The sequence below is a fragment of the Vombatus ursinus genome, unplaced genomic scaffold, assembly GCF_900497805.2.
Source record: "Vombatus ursinus unplaced genomic scaffold, bare-nosed wombat genome assembly UNPS02014785.1, whole genome shotgun sequence".
Taxonomy (NCBI): Eukaryota; Metazoa; Chordata; class Mammalia; order Diprotodontia; family Vombatidae; genus Vombatus; species Vombatus ursinus.
The window spans coordinates 8,668,823-8,687,692 of record NW_020954563.1 but is presented as its reverse complement, the minus strand read 5'-3'; the positions used below and the strand labels follow the sequence as shown (position 1 = coordinate 8,687,692).

General features: G+C 45.3%; 1 protein-coding gene across 7 annotated transcripts in view; it reads left to right on the top strand.

Moving 5' to 3' along the window:
* Positions 1–17,514, top strand: part of DLGAP4 (DLG associated protein 4) — a 104,196-nt gene extending 86,682 nt beyond the window's left edge. For all 7 annotated transcript variants that reach the window (XM_027867065.1, XM_027867063.1, XM_027867064.1 and 4 more), the window contains 3 exons: positions 11,233–11,324; positions 13,343–13,495; positions 15,405–17,514. In XM_027867065.1, coding sequence (XP_027722866.1) covers positions 11,233–11,324; positions 13,343–13,495; positions 15,405–15,623 — 464 coding nt within the window. In that variant the 3' untranslated portion in view covers positions 15,624–17,514. The remainder of the gene's footprint in view (positions 1–11,232; positions 11,325–13,342; positions 13,496–15,404) is intronic.
* The last annotated feature ends 1,356 nt before the right edge of the window (positions 17,515–18,870 follow it).

Genomic DNA, 18,870 nt, shown 5'->3' with positions numbered 1-18,870 from the left:
AAAAAAAAAAAAAAAAAAAAAAAAAAAAAAAAAAAGACCTTCAGCAAGAAAGGAGTAGCTTCCCTGCCTCTTTATCTATTATGAATTTGACACCCTTTTGCAACTTAATAATCTTGAGGAATTGCCTAAAGCAGGGGCCGCCTAAACTCTGTGGTACCTATGTACCACAGAGTGACTTAGAAAACCACATGTTGTGGCAGCTAGGGATGCAATGGATAGAGCTCTGGCCTTGGAGTCAGGAGGACCTGAGTTCAAATGTGGCCTCAGACATATAACACATATGTCTGACTAAGTGACTCTGGGAGAGTTACTTAGCCCCAGCCCCAATTCCCTCACCAAAAAAATAAAATTAAAAAAAAACCACACATGTTAATATTATCTATGTTTAATTGTATTTTTATTTATTTTGTTAAATATTTCCCAATTACCTTTTAATCTGATTCAGGCTGCATGGGGTGGGGAGAGGGGGGGCTTCATATTTGATTCCTCTGACTTAAAGCACTGAGAGGTTGTGAATTGAATTGAGCCCCATAGCCACACTGGGTGTCAGAAGGGAGGCTTGAACCCAGGTCTTTCTGGCTTTAAAACTGACTCTACCTACTCCACTCTGTCTTCCTTCTCACATTTAACTTCTCCTTAGATTTAGGAGAAATGTGTCTCCCTGTCATTTATAGAATCATAGGGCTTGCAGAGACCTGAGGCCATCTAGCATGTGCATGTGCACACAACGTGAGTGCACATACCCACCATTTTACAGACAAGGAAACTGAGGCTCAGGGGCATTAAGTGTCTTTCCCAAAGTTACACAGATAATAGGCATTAGAGACAGAATTTGAACCCAGATCCTCTGAATCCAAAGAGACTGCTTTCTTCTCTAGTTCTCCCCTCTAGGACCAGTCACAACAAACTTAATCCCTCTTCCCTGTGCTAGTACTTAACACAGTGCTTGGCACATAGTAGATGCTTAATAAATGTTGATTGATTGATGACTATGTAAAAATCTCCCTTTCCGTATTTGAAGATCACTGTCATGACCCACTATGTCTTCACTAGGGAAAGCACCCCACCCCAGTTCCTCCAATCCCTACGGCATAATTTCCAGTTCATTCACCATCCTATTGACATCCTTTAATGAATGCATTCCAATAATGTGTCCTTCCAAAAACATGGGCCCAGACCTAAACCCCATAAGACTTTAGATAGGGAGGGTCTGGTCTGACAGAGGCCGAGGGCTGTGCTTCTCCCATCCCATTTTAGGATAGTAGACTTGTGCTGCTGTGTCCTTGTGCGTGCCTCCAACAGATTTAGACCACCTGATCCAGGCTTATGAGGCCCCTGAAGAGAAGACGGGGGTACGGTCTTCTTTAGTGAAGTCATCATGGGGACAGAGTTGGATAAATTGAAAACTCTCCTTTCAAGGAGTAAAAAGCTTCTATGTTGGGGAGCGGTTATTTAATCTTATTTTTTAATGTCTTTTTACATCACATTTATTTCTGAATTTCTCCTCCTCCAACCTACCCAACTAGAACTAACCCTCATAACAAAAATTAGAAAAGGAAAAGGTAGGGGAAAATAGTCCAACAAAGCTCACCATTCTACATCAGCCATGTCTAACGGTGTATGCTGTGTCGTTTGATTCATTGGATAGTGCCCTGATGCCTAGCCCAGGCTATGCCGTTAACTTTTCCCTATTGCAATGCCTCAGTTTCCCGTTGTCATGTTGTGGAGTCTGTCTCCTTTGTTGTATTCATTGGATACCAGAAACCAGTGACTTGCCTTCTGTAGGAATGTGCATCCCATCTTTGGAGATTGTTATTAAGGCTTCTTCAAGGATCTGTTCTGCAGATTCATTGCTACTATTTCAGCCAGCCCATGGCTGCCCCCAGGACCCACTTAATTTCCAGAGCACAGGTCCCAGGAAGGGGCTTCACCTTCTGATAGCCAGGGCTCGTCTCTCTGCTCTTAGACACAAAGAGCTCCCATTAAACAGAAGCAAGAGTGTGACCTGTGGCCTGTCTCTATTCCTAGCACTTGCTCTAATATTTATTTCATTTAGCTGTGCTCTCCTAACTCCCTACAAGGCTGGGAGGCCACTGCAGGCAGAGACCAGGTCTGATTTATCCTTGTCTCCTCTAGCACCAAGTTCAATGCTGTATACACGAATGCTTAATCACCAGAAATTAGAGTTTGCAGGGACCCTCTGAGGTCAGCTAAGCCAAATCTGTATGGAAACACCCTCTGTCACACCCCCAGGAAACCTGTAGTTGAAGACCTCCCAAGGTAACTCAGTGCACTCTGAGGTCACCTTTGTTATTCAGTTTTCCTTACATGGAGCCTCAATAGTTTGATTCTCCATGGTCTCCAAGGGCAGAGACTTCTAAGATCTTAGCCTCCAAGAGCAAGTCTCTTAGCATAGAGGTGAAGGATTCAGGTACAGAATGAGACCTGAATGCTCAAACACAGCTGTTGTTTGGATTGGCTCTGCTTTACCATTCCAGCTCTGACAACCTCCATTCCAGACTCTTATACATAAAGATAATGTAGAATTTTTAGGAGATGGTCATTCAGAAAGGAATTTTTTACTCCTCTGATAGCAGAGTCACTCTCATTTTTGTTTCTGAATTCACAGGGCCAAATGCAGTACTTGGCACACAGTAGGCACTTAAATAGAATCACAGCTTTAGAGTTGGAATTTGAGAGGTCATCTAATCCCAAAGTCATTTTACAGATGGGGATGCCGAGGCCCAGGGAGGTAAAGTGACTTGCCTGTGTTCATACACATGATGTCACAGGTCAGATTTAAACTATATCTCTTGGACACCAGAGCCCAGTGCTGTTTCATAAATGCTTATTAAATCAAATCTGACCTGTGTCCACTGTCATCAGCTAGGAGAGGATCAGAAATTCAGCAGTTAAGTATTTATTAAGTGCCTGCTGTTTGCAGAGCATTGTTCCAGGCATTAGGTGCTGTTGTTAAGTTGTTTTTAATCGTGTCTGACTCTGTGACCCTATTTGGGGTTTTTCTCAGTAGAGATACTGGGGTGATTTGCCATTTCCTTCTTCAGCTCACTTTACAGATGAGTACCTGAGGCAAACAGGGTTAAGGGACTTTCGAAGGGTCACACAGCTCGTAAGTGTCTGAGGCCGAATTTGAGGAGTAAGACATTATAGGAGATGCCAGATTTAGATAAGAGACAGTTCCTGCCCTCATGGTGATCCCAGTCTTATTAAGGGAGAAGACCTGAACATAGGTAACTGGTAATATACAGTATTACACAATAATCATCTTAGCGAGTTAGAAAACAAATATAAGGGGAGCAGCTAAGTGGTGCAGTGGTTAGAGCACTGGCCCTGGAGTGAGGAGGACCTGAGGTCAAATGCAACCTAAGTCACAAGCTGTGTGACCCTGGGCAAGTCACTTAACCCCAACTGCCTCCAAAAAAGAAAAAGAAGAAAACAAATATAGGAGGTGAGGTTTAAGGTGGGGGGCCTGGCAATCAGAGAAGGCTTCTGAAGGAGGTTGTATCTGTGTTGGGCTTGGAAGAATGGGTAGAAGTCTTGTTAGAGAGGGGTGATAGGCTCAAGGTGCAGAAGGAGACCTGCATGTTGACACACAGCAGATGTGTGGATTTGTTGTGCTTGACTATCCTTATTTCTTACAAAGAAGAGGAAGAGGGGATTATGGATGGGTAGAGATTCAATACCAGAAAAGAAGAAACGAGCATCATCAAAATGTCTGAAAATACAGAAGGGAACAGAAAGTAGTACAGCACAGACAGACAGGCAGGCAGGTTGGAACCGGGACGTTCCATCTAATATGTGTCTATATTAAATTTATTTATGTCATATGATATATGTAATTATATTTATTTATTATAATTATATTTATTTATATAATTAATATAACATATTTATATTATATATTATCTATAAATAACCTATTATGTTTAAAAATACAGTCTTTTATCAATGTTTGTCAAATTCATAACAATAAAACTTTTTTTGAAAGAGTAGAGAGAAAGTGATTTGCCTAAGGTCATAAAGCAAGTCAGTTAAAGAGCAGTAGCCTGGAAATTGGGTTTCCCCAACATCACAGCTGCTTACTTGCTGTAAAGGAGCTTCTAATAGTCAATTCAATAGATCAGCCCTAGGTAGATTGAATCAGTAACTGAGTAGGGATGGGCAACCTGCATCCTCGAGGCCACATCCCCAAAATAACTTTAACTCTCCTGTTTTCCCTTCCCCCCCCAGTTCTTTGTGGAAGAAGCCCATCCATAAAGAGAGACCCATTAACTGCCTTCAGGTATTTGAAGGGCCAGCTTGGGAAAGACCTTGATCTGCTTGGCCCCAGAGGGCCAAACTGACTTCTGTGTAGGGCAAGTGTTAAGGGAGGACCAAAACTTCAGTTGCCTGTAAGGGAAACCTTCCTAACAATTAGAGCTGTTCCGAGTTGGAATGGACTGACTCTGGAGCCCTGAGTGGGTTCCTCTCCCTGGAGGTGTTCAGATGCAGGCAGGATGTCCATTTATTGTGAAGGGAATCTCTGTTCAGGCATAGATGGGACTTCACTGTCTCTGAGATTCTGTGACTGTGAGGAACAGCAAAAATTACTGAGGACCCTGTCAGAGAATAGGTGACTTATTTCTGGAGTTCACCTTGCGGGAATGTTAGAGGGATGCAAACCTCTTGCACGGGCCTCAGGGCACAAGGCTTTCTATGGCTCGCTTTGACTTGGGAGAGGGGGGAGGTGTTTCCCTCAGGTTTGGGCCCTGGGGTTTTGGCTGTTGGTAATTAATAATTACTTTGTATTTAATCAGTTTCCCCAAATAGAATTTAAGCTCTGTAAGAGTAGAGATTGTTCCGTCTTTTGGCTCTGCATCCAAAGTGCCTACCACAATGACTGGTATATAGTAGGTCTTAATAAATTTGTGTTGATTAATTAATTAGTTGATTGATTAATTATTGAGACAAAAGCGATGTCACTGAAAACAGCATATGATTGGGAGTCAGAAGACCTAGGTTGTTATCCCAGCTCCAACCCTCACTGATTTCATGTCCACGAACAAATCTTTTTTTTTTTCCCTATGCCTCAGTTTCCTCCCATTGTAAAATGATAGGATTAGACTAAGTGACCTCTAAGGTCCTTGTTATGTTATGCCAAGAACTTGAACTAGCTTTCTCACAAGGTTATAGTGAAAGTGCTTTGTAAACTATAGAACTGAGTTAGTAGTATGCATAACAGGGCAGAAGAGACACTGGTTTAGGCAGAAGCTAGCTAAGAGAGCATACGAATTTCCCAATGCTGTTCTCATTGCACTTTAGGCTGCACTCATCCAGCAGATTCTTATTCTCTCAAATAAGGATAACAAATGGCCTCTCTCTTGTTGCAGCTTCTTGATGGATGAGCATTCATTAAGCGCCTACTGTGTGCCAGGCACTGTTTGCTAAGTGCTAGAAGTGGAAATTCTGGGAATCAGAGAACCCACATTCATACTCTGCTTTGTCCACTCAGTAGCTGTTTGACTTTGGGGAAGTCACTTCACCCTCTCTGCAACCTAGTCTCCCCCTCTGTAAAATAGGGGTAACAGAACTTGTACGCCTACCTCTAACAGTACTTCTATGGGGTTTTTTTTTGTTTTTTGCTTTTTTTTTTGGTGAGGCAGTTGGGGGTTGAGTGACATGCCCAAGGTCACACAGCTAGTAAGTGTCAACTGTCTGAGGCCGAATTTCAGCTCGGGTCCTCCTGACTCCAAGGCCGGATCTCTATCCACTGCGCCACCTAGCGGCCCCCTCTAACAGTACTTCTAAAGGGCAAAATGCTTTATAAAGCTGGGATCATAGACTCAGAGGCCATCAAGTGCAGCTCCCTCAGTTTACTGAGACAGGATTTGAAGTCAGGTCTTCTGACTCCAAGTCCAGCTTTCAGTCTGCTGCACCACCTCAGTACTTAAAGCCTTAAAGGCTCTTTTTGTTTTATTTTATTTTATTTTATTTTATTTGTTTATTTTTGGTGCCAGCCTGTTATGTAATTGGTGTCTAGAACTCCCAGTGCGGAAACTCCCTCTGCCAAATGTGGATCACCAACTGTTTACCTACAGCACTGAGAGGTTACATGATCTGCCCCGTGTCACACAGCCAGAATGTGTTAGCAGTGGAACCTGAGCCTATGTCCATCCGACTCTCAAAGCCAGCTGCCCATCTATCTACTTTATCACTCTGCCTCATGATATCATGCTCTGTGACCTATAATATGGCTCAAGGCTGCTCTATAGTCAAGCACAGTGCTCTGCACACAGTAGGCACTTAATATGTGATGAATTAATTGGTTCTCTGCATCAGAAAGCCCTTTTTAGGCTGAGATTTCCTTGACTTCAGTTCCTTAGGGAGAACTTTCACTGCTGTCTTATTCCCTGAAAAACTGATCTCTAAAAGGAGCTGATGATGATCTTTTCTGGGGAGAGAGGACTCGGGCCCCCAGTTACACAATGTTTGTTGTAAGGTATAGGAAAGGACTGTCTTAGGAAAGAGGAATTGGGCCGGTTGTACTTGATCACAAAGCCTAGAACTAGATGCCATAGGGGTCAAGTCACTGGGAGGCAGATTGTTGGCTTGGTAGAAACAAAAGCATCTGTCGGAGCTATTAATAAGGGAATTTCATTACCATATACTTGCTGGACTATAAGTCCTCTGACATTCCATCCAGTTGGGATCCAGTTTGGGATGTTCTGTGGAATTCCTGGGATCCATAATTCTCTCCTGCCCAAGCAGTCAACAACCCTTTATTAAGCACCTGCTTTGCACTAGGCACTGAGGACACAAAGACCAGCAGTTCCTGCCCTCACCGAGCTTACATTCCATCAAAGGGACCAATGTGTATGCATATAAGTAGATACAAAATCTGTAGATAGCAAATATGAGGTAATTTCTGGGTATTGGAGGCACTAGTGGTTTGATGGGGAGGGAAAGGGTAGCGTTAGGAAAGGCCTAGAGTAGGAGGTGGTGTTTGTGCTGAGTGTTGAAGAAAGCTGGGGGTTCTGATAGGTTGAGGAAAAGAGGGAGGACATTCCAGGAATAGGAGACAGCCTCTGCAAAGGCTTGGGAGATGGAATGTTATGTATCCATGGGTGACAGCAAGAAGGCCAATTTGGCTAGAAATGTGGAGTGCTCAAAGGAAGTAATGTGGAAACATCTTGGAAAGGAAGGCTACAGCTCTATTGTAAAGGGCTTTAAATGCCAAACTGAGAAGATAGTATTTTATCCCAGAGGAGGAAGGGAGAGCCACTGAAGCTTCTTGAGCAGGGGAGTAACATGGTCAGACCGGTGCATAAGGAATATCATTTTTGGCAAGCTGTGTGGAGGGTGGGCTGGAGGGCCAGAGGAGGGATCCACGTTCCCCAAAGGTGACATCATAGATGTTCAGGGGCCAGGTTAGGCCTGATCGGCCCTCTCTTTTTCCTTGTTCCTCCTTCGAGTGCAGCACAGACACCGAAAGCCTCCTCAGAAGTTCTATTTTTGAATCTCCCTCTGCTGAACTCCAGGAGGGGAAACAGGAGGTTGGACCCAGAAGCTTAGCTCTTCTCTGAGAGAAGGGAGTACCAGGCTAGAATTATATTTATCTGCTCCCATAAATATTATTAGTCATGGTGATATGGTTTTCAGGTTCCAGGTGAGAATTACAAAATTTTAAAGGTGAAGGGAACCTCAGAGACTGTCTGGTACAACTCCCTCATTTTACAGAGGGGAAACTGAGTCCCAGAGAGGGGAAAGAACTGGAATCCAGGTTCACTGGCTCTTGATCCAGGCCATCCTCGCCCATCTTGTACTGCCAGCGATCTTTTTTGTTCAGCCTTTTAAACCAGGCTGAAAAGTTCTCCGCATATGTTTATTGAATGAAAATCAGCTGCCACGCACTCTCCAGCCTGGAACACCAGCTCTTTCCCCCTTACAGAAATAGGTGATAGAGCTGAACGGAATGAGCATTGGGACCACCAAGTCCAATTGGATTAGGAAACTGAGGCCTAGAGAAGGGAAAGCCTAGACTGTTAGTAATTAGTAGAGCCTGTCTCCCGGACGAGGGCCCCTGGAACTTTTAGGGAAGATCAACAGAATTGAGATATTCTGAAATGGCTAAGAATGGGCTGTATGTGGAGCCTTGAAATGCTGGTCAGCAGCTCCCTCCTCCCTCCCTTTCTTGCAGAGGTGGGAGAATGGAGGTGGAATGCTGCAGACTTGGTTCATTTTGCTAAACTTTTTTCCCCTTTTTTTTCTCCTTTGTTATAAGTGGTGGCTCACTGTGGTGGGAAGAGATATATTCAAAAAGGAATGCAACAACAACAAAAAAAGGAATGTAATGGGGGAATAAAAGAATCAATAGAAAGATAATTTATTAAAAGCTAAATCTTAAAAGCATGTTTAGGATATAACTAGGGGATACACACAGCTTGGTCATCCAAACCTTGAAGGAAACCTAGATGGCTTCCTTATGCACCCTGGCCATAAAGCTTAAATCCAAGATAATTTAAAAACAAAGAAAGGAATTACCAAGAAGGTGGGAACTTGAAGTCCCCATTTTCCATTTACTCAACATTCTCTTCCATTCCCCATAAGAGGGGAAGTAATTTGTCCAAGATCATACAGTGATTTTGTGACAGCCAAGATTGTCCTCCATCTTTTCTCCCTGGCATCCCAGGGTTTTGCCCAGCACTTAGCACAAGTGTATGGAACATAGTAGGTGAATAATAATTGATAGTTGACCTACTGCACTGCCCTGCCCTGCTCTTTGGAGGTTAGTGAGATGACCTTGGGGAGTATTCAAGTCAACCCTTGGAAAAGGGGTAGGAAAGGAAGGCATTTCATTTCTACTGAGCACCCCTAGTCTAAAATAGGGACATAGAGGATAGCTTTTTTTTTTTTAGCATTTTTTGGAAAATTTTATTTGTTTTTTAGTTTTCAACATTCACTTCCATAAGATTTTGAGTTCCAAATTTTCTCCCCATCTCTCCTCTCCCCCCACCCTGAGACAGTGTGCAATTTGATATAGGCTTTACATATACATTCATATTGAAGCTATTTTCACATTAGTCATGTTGTAAAGAAGAATTAGAACCAATGGGAGAAACCACAAGAAAGAAAAAACAAACAAACAAACAAAAAAAAAAAAGAGAGCAAATAATATGCTTCACTCTGCATTCAGACTCCATAGTTCTTTTTCTGGATGTGGACAGCATTTTCCATCATGAGTCCTTTGGAATTGTCTTGGAGAGGTTAGCATTTTCCCTGGCAATTAACCCCTACCCCTGCAGAGCAGGAGTTGGGGGATTGGGTGGAGAGGGAAGGGGGGAGGTTGACAAGGAGTAAAGGTAAAACACGAAAGAAAATGTTTTGAGAATGTTTGGCAAATATCAAGTGAGGCAGGCAGTACAATATAGTTTTTTGCATGGTGGATCCGAAGTCAAAATTCTAGTCCTGCTCTTCTTGCCTGTATGATTGTTACTTCCCAGGTCATTGGCTTATCTCTTAAATGGACTAAAGTTTCTTCCAGCTCTGAATCTGTTCAGTGTTCCCTACTGCTGGACACCTAGGTACAAGAAGATAATGGGATTCATATGATTCAGCCATTTTTAAAAACAAGTTTTATGGAGGGCTTTTGGGGTTTTCTATCAGTCATTTCTGGAAGCATCCTCCCTCTTTCACTGCCCCCCCCATGGAACCCCTCACTCATTAAAAAAGAGAATCAGTGGAGCCCAAAAGGTGTCAGCACCCATGTCCACAGCCTTCGCCCCTTGGAAAGAACTCCAGGCTCTGAGTCAAAAGACCTTGGTTCTAACCAACTGTTCTTTTGTTTTATTTATTTTACTTTTAATTTATGGAATAAAACAAGCATTTCTATAACACAGCATAATTAAAAAATGATTGCTCATGAAATTACAAATCTATTATGTTCAATTTGCTATTCTTTTTAAATATACAATAAAGTTATGTAAATTCCTTTTTTTTCCCTTCTCTCTCCCTCCCTCCACCCTAGAGATGGCTACCATTAGACACAAATGTGCATACATGTGTAAAACCATTCTATACATACTTCTATTTATCAGTTCTTTCCCTGGATTCAGATAGTGTCTTCCTTCATATACCTTTTGTAGTTAATTTGGGTATTTTTAATAGTCAAAATGACTTATTCACCCAAAGTTGTTCTTAAAACAGTATTGCTGTTACTGCATACAACATTCTCCTTGTTCTGCTCGTTTCACTCTTCATTATTTCATGCAAGTCTTTCCATGTTTATTGGTTTTTTTGGTGAGGCAATTGGGGTTAAGTGACTTGCCCAGAGTCACACAGCTAGTAAGTGTTGAGTGCCTGAGGTCACATTTGAACTCAGCTCCCCCTGACTCCAGGCGCAGGTCTCTATCCACTGCGCCACCTAGCTGCCCCCATGTTTTTCTAAGATTATCAAGCTAACCAATTCTTTGGGTTAAGTCACTTGCCCTTCCAAGCCTCAGTTTCCTCATTCTGCCTCAGCTACTTGGTACCTGTGTGACCTAGCACAAGTTCTTCTCTGGGCCTCATCTTCCTCCTCTTCAAGGTGTGAAGGGGACTAGACTCTTAAGGTCCCCTTCCAGGCCTAAATCCTGAACTCTATAAAGTGGAGAGAACACTGTAGCCATCCTCCCTCCCTGGGTTATGGGGAAAGCATTTGGGAAACCTTTAAAGTTAGTGGTGTAGATTTGTGGGCTGCTGTGACCATCCCTGCTGTTATTACCACTCTCATTGTCCCTGGTGTTGCCACAAAGGGGGTGGGAGGTTTGCAGCAGATTTTTTCTGTTTCTGTGTCTGTATTTATCCTAAGCTTCAAAGGAGACAGCTTTGGAACAATAGGTGACAGCCTTCCTTCCTCTCCGAGGAGGGCCGGGCTGAGTTGTTGGCATTATCGAAGCAGTGGGTAGGGTCAGAGCGATAACCAAAAAGTGCTGGACTTGAAGCCAAAAGATCTGGATTTAAATTCTAGCTCTTAACACTTACATGTGATGCTGGGCATGCCTCAGTGTTTTATGTGTAAAACAAGGGTGAAAAGAAGTACCTGCACATCATATTTCATAAGATTGTGGACAATATGCTTTGCAGATGTTAAGACTATAAATGATGAGTTATGAATAAAAATAATGGTAATTATTACAATATCCTCCTCAGACCTTCTAGTTTTGATCTGGACCAACCTTCTTTCTCTTTCCTCAGTCTTAGGGAAAGTCCTCAGTGCTGTTGGTAGTGCCCAGCTATTGATGTCTCAGAAATTCCAGCAGTTCCGGGGTCTTTGTGACCAAAACTTGGTAAGTCTGATTTCCTTTGGCGGCCCTTGAAGCTTCTGTGAGCTTGGGTTGGGGGGGGCAGAGAGGTGAGGACAGGGATCTGTCTCCCTTTCTCCTCTGGGTAAAGAGATGTCAGCAGCAGATCCTGGGTGTTTAAAGTGACTCAGACATTCCAGAACCATTACTTTGGGGTGGGAGGAGCTGCACTTGTTGCCTTATGTCAGAGGAAGAAGTCTGGCCCGCTTCGAGCCAGGGAACTTGCTAATGCCACAAACATCCAAAATGAAAAAGGGCAAGAGTAGTGACTGAAATGTCTTACCCACAAGGGATTGGGTACTTGTGGTGGAATACCATTGGTTAATAAGTGACCACCCTCACTTTAGTGACTGTGACCTCCTGGCTGATTCTGGGCCACCAGGCCCGGGAGAGGGGCAGTGAGAGTACTGGGGTAATCATTGAGCTCTGGGGTCCCAAGGTTAGGCCAAGATGAGGGGTGAGGAAAAGGGCAGAAGACTGAAAGGAGTCATAGGAGGAAGAGACAAAAAAGGCTGTGTTCAGGGCAGCCCCTTAAAAAGGAGGTGAACAAATGGTGGCAGTATACAAGCTGTCCCAAAAGACTGAGTGCACTCTTAAGCTTTAGCAGCCCCAAACTGTGAGTTCATTTGGATTCTGGTCATGGTTCTTCTCCTGTGACACACTGTGTAACCATGGGCAGATCTCCCCTCTCTGGGCCTATACCTTCTGAAAAAATGGGGCTAATGAACCGGGCCTTGCCTGGCAAGAGTCCAGTGAGGGTCCAGTGAGACAGTGGATGTGATAACACTTCTTAAATATTACAAGATAAAAAGGAGGAAATAATATCATTATTATCACTATTATTAATGACACTTGAAATAATCACAATAATGATTAATGAGGGGAGAGAGCCAAATGTGCTACATCTGGCTTTTGGTTTCATTGTTTTCCTCGTGAAACCGCCCTCTCCCTACACTGGTTCTAAGCCCCTGCTAGCCAGGCCAGCATGAGCAGTACTTCTGGGTAACAATAACAATAACTGTTGTTAGGAGTATTGAGAGGCAAATGAAGAGCTGGCCTTGAGGTTGGGGAAAATAAGGGTTCAATTTCCAACTTTTGCTACCTAGTAGGTGCTAGACGTTGGGCAGGGGGAGTTACTCATCAGTATAGCTCCCTATATTGATGAAATTAACCAATTTGGTAAAAAAAAATTTTTTTAAATCATCATTAAATAATGATGCTTTGTCATTATAGTTTCACCATTGATGAAACACCATCACTTCCATCCTCCCTCTCTCTCCTTGGATTTTCCCAATAGCCTTGACAGGTGGGGCACAGGGGTTATTATCCTCCTGATAAATGGGAAGAATATGGAATTTGGGATTCAGATGTGACTTGGTCACAAATACCAGCCCTGCCAACTTGTCCCACTGTGGGAGCTTTGGCAAGTCATAGGATATCACTGTACCTTAGTTTCCTCATTTGTAAAATAGGAGAACATTCGACGATTCTCTGGTGTTCCTTCCATCTCTAACCTCTGATCCTGTGATGCCATTTGCCTGAGGCTGAAAAATTGGGGAATGATTGGTCCAAAGTCACAGAATGACCCTCTTATACCTCAGGCCCCATTCCCATACTCCCACAGTCCTACATACTCCCTCTTCCCCCTCCCTTCCCCCCAAACTGCTTTCCCACTTTGTGATAGGTGGGCACTGGGAAAGCACAGTGGGAGATAGACCGGCAGAAAAATCCTGTTGTTGATAATGGGTGAGACAAGACACTGGCTTGGACAGAAACTTGAGCAAAGAGGATATATATGCATAAAGTTTCCAGGAAGTTACAGAGCAGATTCTTTGATGAGGATAAGGAATATTGCCTTTCTGTTGCTTGAACAGTTTGTTGGTGCAGTGAATGAATGAATGAACAAAAAAAGATCTTTGTTCCTATCCTTGACGTGATCCCCAAGGGTGAGGATGGGGGTGGGGGGCACAGCCACCTATCTCCCTCTTTCTTCACCCTTGTAGAACCCTGACTCCAACCCCAGGCCCACAGCCCAGGATTTGGCTGGGTTTTGGGACCTGTTGCAGCTGTCCATTGAAGACATCAGTATGAAGTTTGATGAGTTGTACCACCTTAAAGCAAACAGCTGGCAGCTGGCGGACCCCCCAGAGAAGAAGGTGAGCATGGAGCACTGCCGAGGGGCTGAAATCCAGGGGCTGTGACCTAGTCGGAAATAACACTTTCTACCATCGGTCAGTGCAGCTCGGCTCGGTTCTCGATGTGTCTCTAAGCTAGGACCACGCAGACCCATTTCTGTTCCTGGAATCCATGCTTCTCCCGCCATCTCATCCCATCCCACTCATCCCATCCCATCCCAAAGCGCTGTCTTGTGGCTTCCTTTGTGACGCGTGCTGTCTTGGCTGCTACAATATTATGCACGGACAATCCCAACCTTGGGACGGTGGCGGCAACACCATAGGGTGTGGGTAGAGCCCTGTTTGGTGATTTGAGAAACCTGTATTCAAATCCCAACTCTGACCCGATTTGCTGTGTGACCTCCGGCAAGTCCAGCCTCCTCTCTGGGCCTCTGTTTCCTACTTCCTAAAATGAGGGGGTTGCAAATTAACAAAACAAGTAAGTAATCTGGTCATGTAAATAGAACAATCTTTTAAGGAGAAATCAGGCTGTTTAGAGCTACTCTACAAAAAAGGTACTGGGAACTGACAGATTCAAAAGTGATTTCTACCAAATCTTCAAAGAACTAATCATTCCTGTGTTATACAGACCATTTCTGAGGGTAGAGAATGATAAAAGACTACCTAGTTCCTTCTGTGAAGTAAATATGGTCTTGATCTCCCAAACCTGGCAAAGATAAAGACAAAAAAGAAACTTATAAGCCAGTGTCATTAATGATTTTTACAGGGGAAGGGCAGTCTAGATCTGTGATTTAGTTGGTTTGGGAAGCTCTCAGTGTAGAACTTCCTCCACTGATGCAGATCAGCATGCATCTGTAATTTCTAATCTTAGAACAATGGTTCTTAGCATTTTTAGTCATGGAAAGGTGTCCATGACAGAAAAGGCAGCTAAGTAGCATGGTGGATAGAGTGCTGAACCTAGCATCGGAAAGACCTGAGCCTCAGACACTTTCTAGCTGTGTGACCCTGGGCAAGTCACTTCACCTCTGTTCACCTCAGTTTCCTCATCTGTAAAATGGGGATCATATGAAATAATAATTGTCAGGTGCTTAGCATAGTGTCTAGCACATAGTAAGTGCTATATAAATGTTATTGTCATTATTATTATTATTATATAAAATACATTTAATTACAAAGGAAAACAAAGATTAGTAAAAATAAAGATATAATTTTCCCCCTATCCTCCAAGTTCATAGACCTCTTGAAATCCGTCCACAGACCCCAGGTTAAGAACCCTTGTCTTAGAGAGTTACCTGAGGCATCAGGAGGTTAAGTGACTTGTCTGTGGCCCCATGGTGTCAGGGGGAGGGAAGACCTGAACTCAGGCCTTCTTGACTGCAAGACTGGCTCTCTAGTCACGGCCATGCTGCCTCCATTAATGAATGCCAATGCAAAAATAACGAAGTATTGGCCAATGGAATGCACCAGTGCCTCTAAAGGTCATGAGGCTACAGGGAAATGAGCCCTAGATTTGGAATCGGAAGACCATGATCCAGCTCTTGGCTCAGCCACTTCCTACCTGTGACCCTGGGCAAATTCCTTCTATGATCTAGCCCTCGGTTCCTCACCTGTAAAATGGGAGTGTTGGACTCAGTTGGTTTCCAAGGGTCCCTTCCAGCTCTAGATCTTCTGCTGCTTTGTCCTGGGAGGAATCCGGGGGACCTCCCAGCATTTGGCACCCTGTAGAAGCACTTGGTACTGCCCCCAGCCGTCATCACCCCCCGCATCCTGTGCTGACTGTGTCTGTTGCTTGTGGCCCAGCCACCAGTTGGGTGGAAGCCACAGGGTGGGGGGAGGACGGGAGGAAAGGGGTGGGGAAGGGGCGGCATGGGGTGCACATGACAGCCGTCTTTATGTTACCCTTTCATCTCCTTACTGTCTCGCTCTAAAGGAAGAGAAGAAACCTCCCCCTCCTGTGCCAAAGAAGCCGGCCAAGTCTCGAACAGCTCTGAACCGGGACAAGGCCTCGGACTCTGGGGACAGGCAGCGCCAGGAAGCCCGAAAGCGTCTCCTGGCCGCCAAGAGAGCCGCGTCGGTGCGGCAGAACTCCGCGACAGAGAGCGCGGACAGCATTGAGATCTATGTCCCGGAGGCCCAGACCCGACTTTGAGCCAACCAAACGGAAAAGGGAAGGAACCAAGCAATTTTTAAATCATTAAAGAGCAAATGAAATACTCCCACCCTTCAGTGTGATTATTCAGTCTAGAGACACAGGAGCCAACTTTAGAACAAAAATTACCACTTAACGAAAGGGCTCGAATTTGGCTTTTTTTTTCCTCTTCCCCTTCCTCCCAGCTTTCAGTGATGAAGATTTGAAACAGACAAGCAAACGACAGGACCGTCTTCTCTTGCTGAAGGCAGTATTGCCATGTGGATGGACCGACAGACTCCTGCAGCTCCCACGCCCAGGCTCCAGACTGTGGATCTTTCTACCTGTTGTGTTTCATGAGAAATGATTAGTTTTATTTACAAGATACAGAACAGAGCAAGAATCCTGAGCAGCCATTATCACCCCAGGCACACCCATCTCTCTCTTCCCTGCCCTTCCCTCCCATCATTCCTCGGTCTTTGTTTTTGACCTCTTCCTCTCAGCCCTGCCTCCCCCAAGACCTCCCCTGAGGTTAAGAGGGCTCCTGCCTTCCTGTTGGGTTGGCATCCTGGCTAGAGCCTTCCATTCTATCCCTCACTATTTTTTCTCTTCCTACCATCCTGTCTGGGAAGGAAGGGGCAGGGGCAAGAGGATGAGGAAGGATGAGTGGATATGCTGTGGTGGTCCCCACGCCACACGTGGTCCTTGGTCCTTTTGTTAGTAGGAAGCAGCTTTCCAGGAGTGGAGAGCAGGAACAAAGTTCTTTCCAAGGTGCAGAGGGCCATGGTGCGGTGGAAAGAGCGTTATTAGATTTGAAGTCAGTGGACTTGGGTTCCGATCTCAGCTCTGACGCTTATTACTTGTGTGACCTTACACAAGTCACTCTCACCTCTGGGCCTCAACTGCTCTACTTGTAAAAAAAGAGAATGGATTGGATCTCTTAAGATCTCTCAGTTCTCCATCCCATAAACCCTCCCCAAAGGCCAGGCCCTGCTTGGGAGGCTAAAGAATGTACCATCCACCTTCCTGCTCCCTTTCTTCAACCCTCCCGTTCCATGGCAAAGGAAGCTAATACAGGAAAGGGGGAAAGCTGATTGTGGTGGGGTGTGCACTGAGCCAGCCACAGGTATTACAGACAGATGGAGCCCACGGCAGGGAGGGACAGCTGGGGCTCCCGTCACGCGTGGTTGCGGACATGTGTGTACATATGCACATAGACCCCCTCCCCTCCCCATAGGAGTGGTATATTTTGCGCACATAGACACACGTATGTGCGCCCCCATACACACGTGCACAGGAGGCCTCAAGGCACCAAGTGGAACATGGGTGTATGAAGAGCATCTATTTTTACATGTACAATATCTAGGCGTGTGTAAGAGTGAGTGTAAAAATCCATACCTTGGTGTTAGCAGCTTTTCCCCTTTGTAGCCCGTGCCTGGGGGGGAAGGAGGGGCAGGCAGACACGTGGACCCTTACCATTTCAGGTTTTCTAACTTTGAAGCCCCTCACGGTGGCACTGAATTGCCGGCACTTGAACGGATCCCTGGGCTCCCTTGCTGGGATGGACAGTGTCCGGCGGCTCCTCCAGCCCCTCATCCCAGGAAAAAAAAAACAGCCCAGGAGTTCGGGAATCGGGAGACCATGAGCACTCGGTGCCCCCCCGCAAATGCTGTATACTATGTATATGTCTATATGGCATTGCAGGCTTCTCTGTGTAGGCCTTGTCACACGGAATGAGCACTGGAAGGAGTCAGGAGGCCTGGGTTCCAACCCCCAGCTCTGCCACTTTCTGTGACCTTGGGCAAGTCACTCGACCTCTGTGTGCCTCAATTTCCTCCTCTGTACAATGGGGATAGTCCCCACCCCTCCCTACCTCACAGGCATGTTGTGAGAATAAATAGGGTCACGTGTATGACTGACCTCGTTGCTATTATTGGGGGGGAGGGGTTGGGGGGAGGGAGGGTTGCCCCACTGGACGCGTGAAACTGGGGCCAGGCTGGAGCTATGAGGGGTGAGGAGGATGCTCTGACCCAGCCCTGAGCTGTAAAGGGCTTATCTCTGGTGGAAGACCCAAAAGTCGTGATAACTTGAAGGACTGGTGGGACAGTTGCCTGGTTTGACAACCATAGTTCCTATGAAACCTTTGTAGTTTGCAAAGTGACAGAAACTTTCATGGGGACTTCCTTGCTCTGGGTGCCTGGTGAGCCTAGCCCGCCCTGCACCACTAACTGGAAAGGGCAGAAAGTGAGGATGGGAGCCTGGGTTTGCTCGAGCAATCTTTTAAGGAGAAATCAAGCCACTTAGAGCTGCTCTGCAAAAAGGCATGAGGGGCTGACAGATTCAAAAGGGATTCTCTATTGGCCTATTTACCGGATAGTGGAGGTGGCTACTTCTGTATTTCTGTGGCTAACAAACATCTGCTCAGTGGCACCCCACGGCCTGTGCGCCCTGTGAACTAGAATGGTCTTCCCCAAGACCACTGGGCTCTAAGAGCCCAAGAAAACTGGCCTCTTTGGGAGATTTCGCATCTAGTCAGTGAAATCTTTTTGGAAGGAAGCCATTTGAGAAGTAGTGGGTACAGGGATGATTCTGCAGCAAGAACCCTTAGCTGGGAGTGAGTGAACAGCTCTGGGTTCTATTCCTCCCTCTGCTTCTGACTCAGTGTCACCCTGAGCAAGTCACTTCCCCATGGTGAGTCTTGGTTCCCTTGCAGAAGGTGGTCTAACACAGAGGACCCTTTCAGCCTTATCTAACATGACTTGTTGGAAGGTCCAGGCTAGGTGGGAACATTCAGGGTGATGGGAAGTCCAGTCTACGTGGGAACATTCAGGGTGGCAGGAGGTCCAGGCTGGGTGAGAACATTCAGGGTGATGGGAGGTGAAGGCTGGGTGGGAACATTCAGAGTGATGTCCTACCTCTTCCCAAAACCCTTCTCAGACCAATTCCAGCTCATACTGACACCTCTCTTTTTCCAAATCTTAGTAATTAATAATCTATGCTGCGCATCAGCATCTTTAGCACAACCCCCCTTGGATTGTTGTTTTAACCCCAGTTAAACTTTTCATCTGATTTGTTGTTCCTGTAACTTCCCAGCTAATTTATGAGCTCAGGAGCCCTAATTCTTGACCTATGATCCTCCCACCTCCTGGCCCTTTCTTCTCTCTGGGCCTCTGTTTCCTCATCCATAAAAAGAAAGTGAATCTCTGCTTGGTTCCGACCCAGGCCAGAGTAAGGAGCCAGTGGAACAATGGGTGTGTTGGCACCTTGC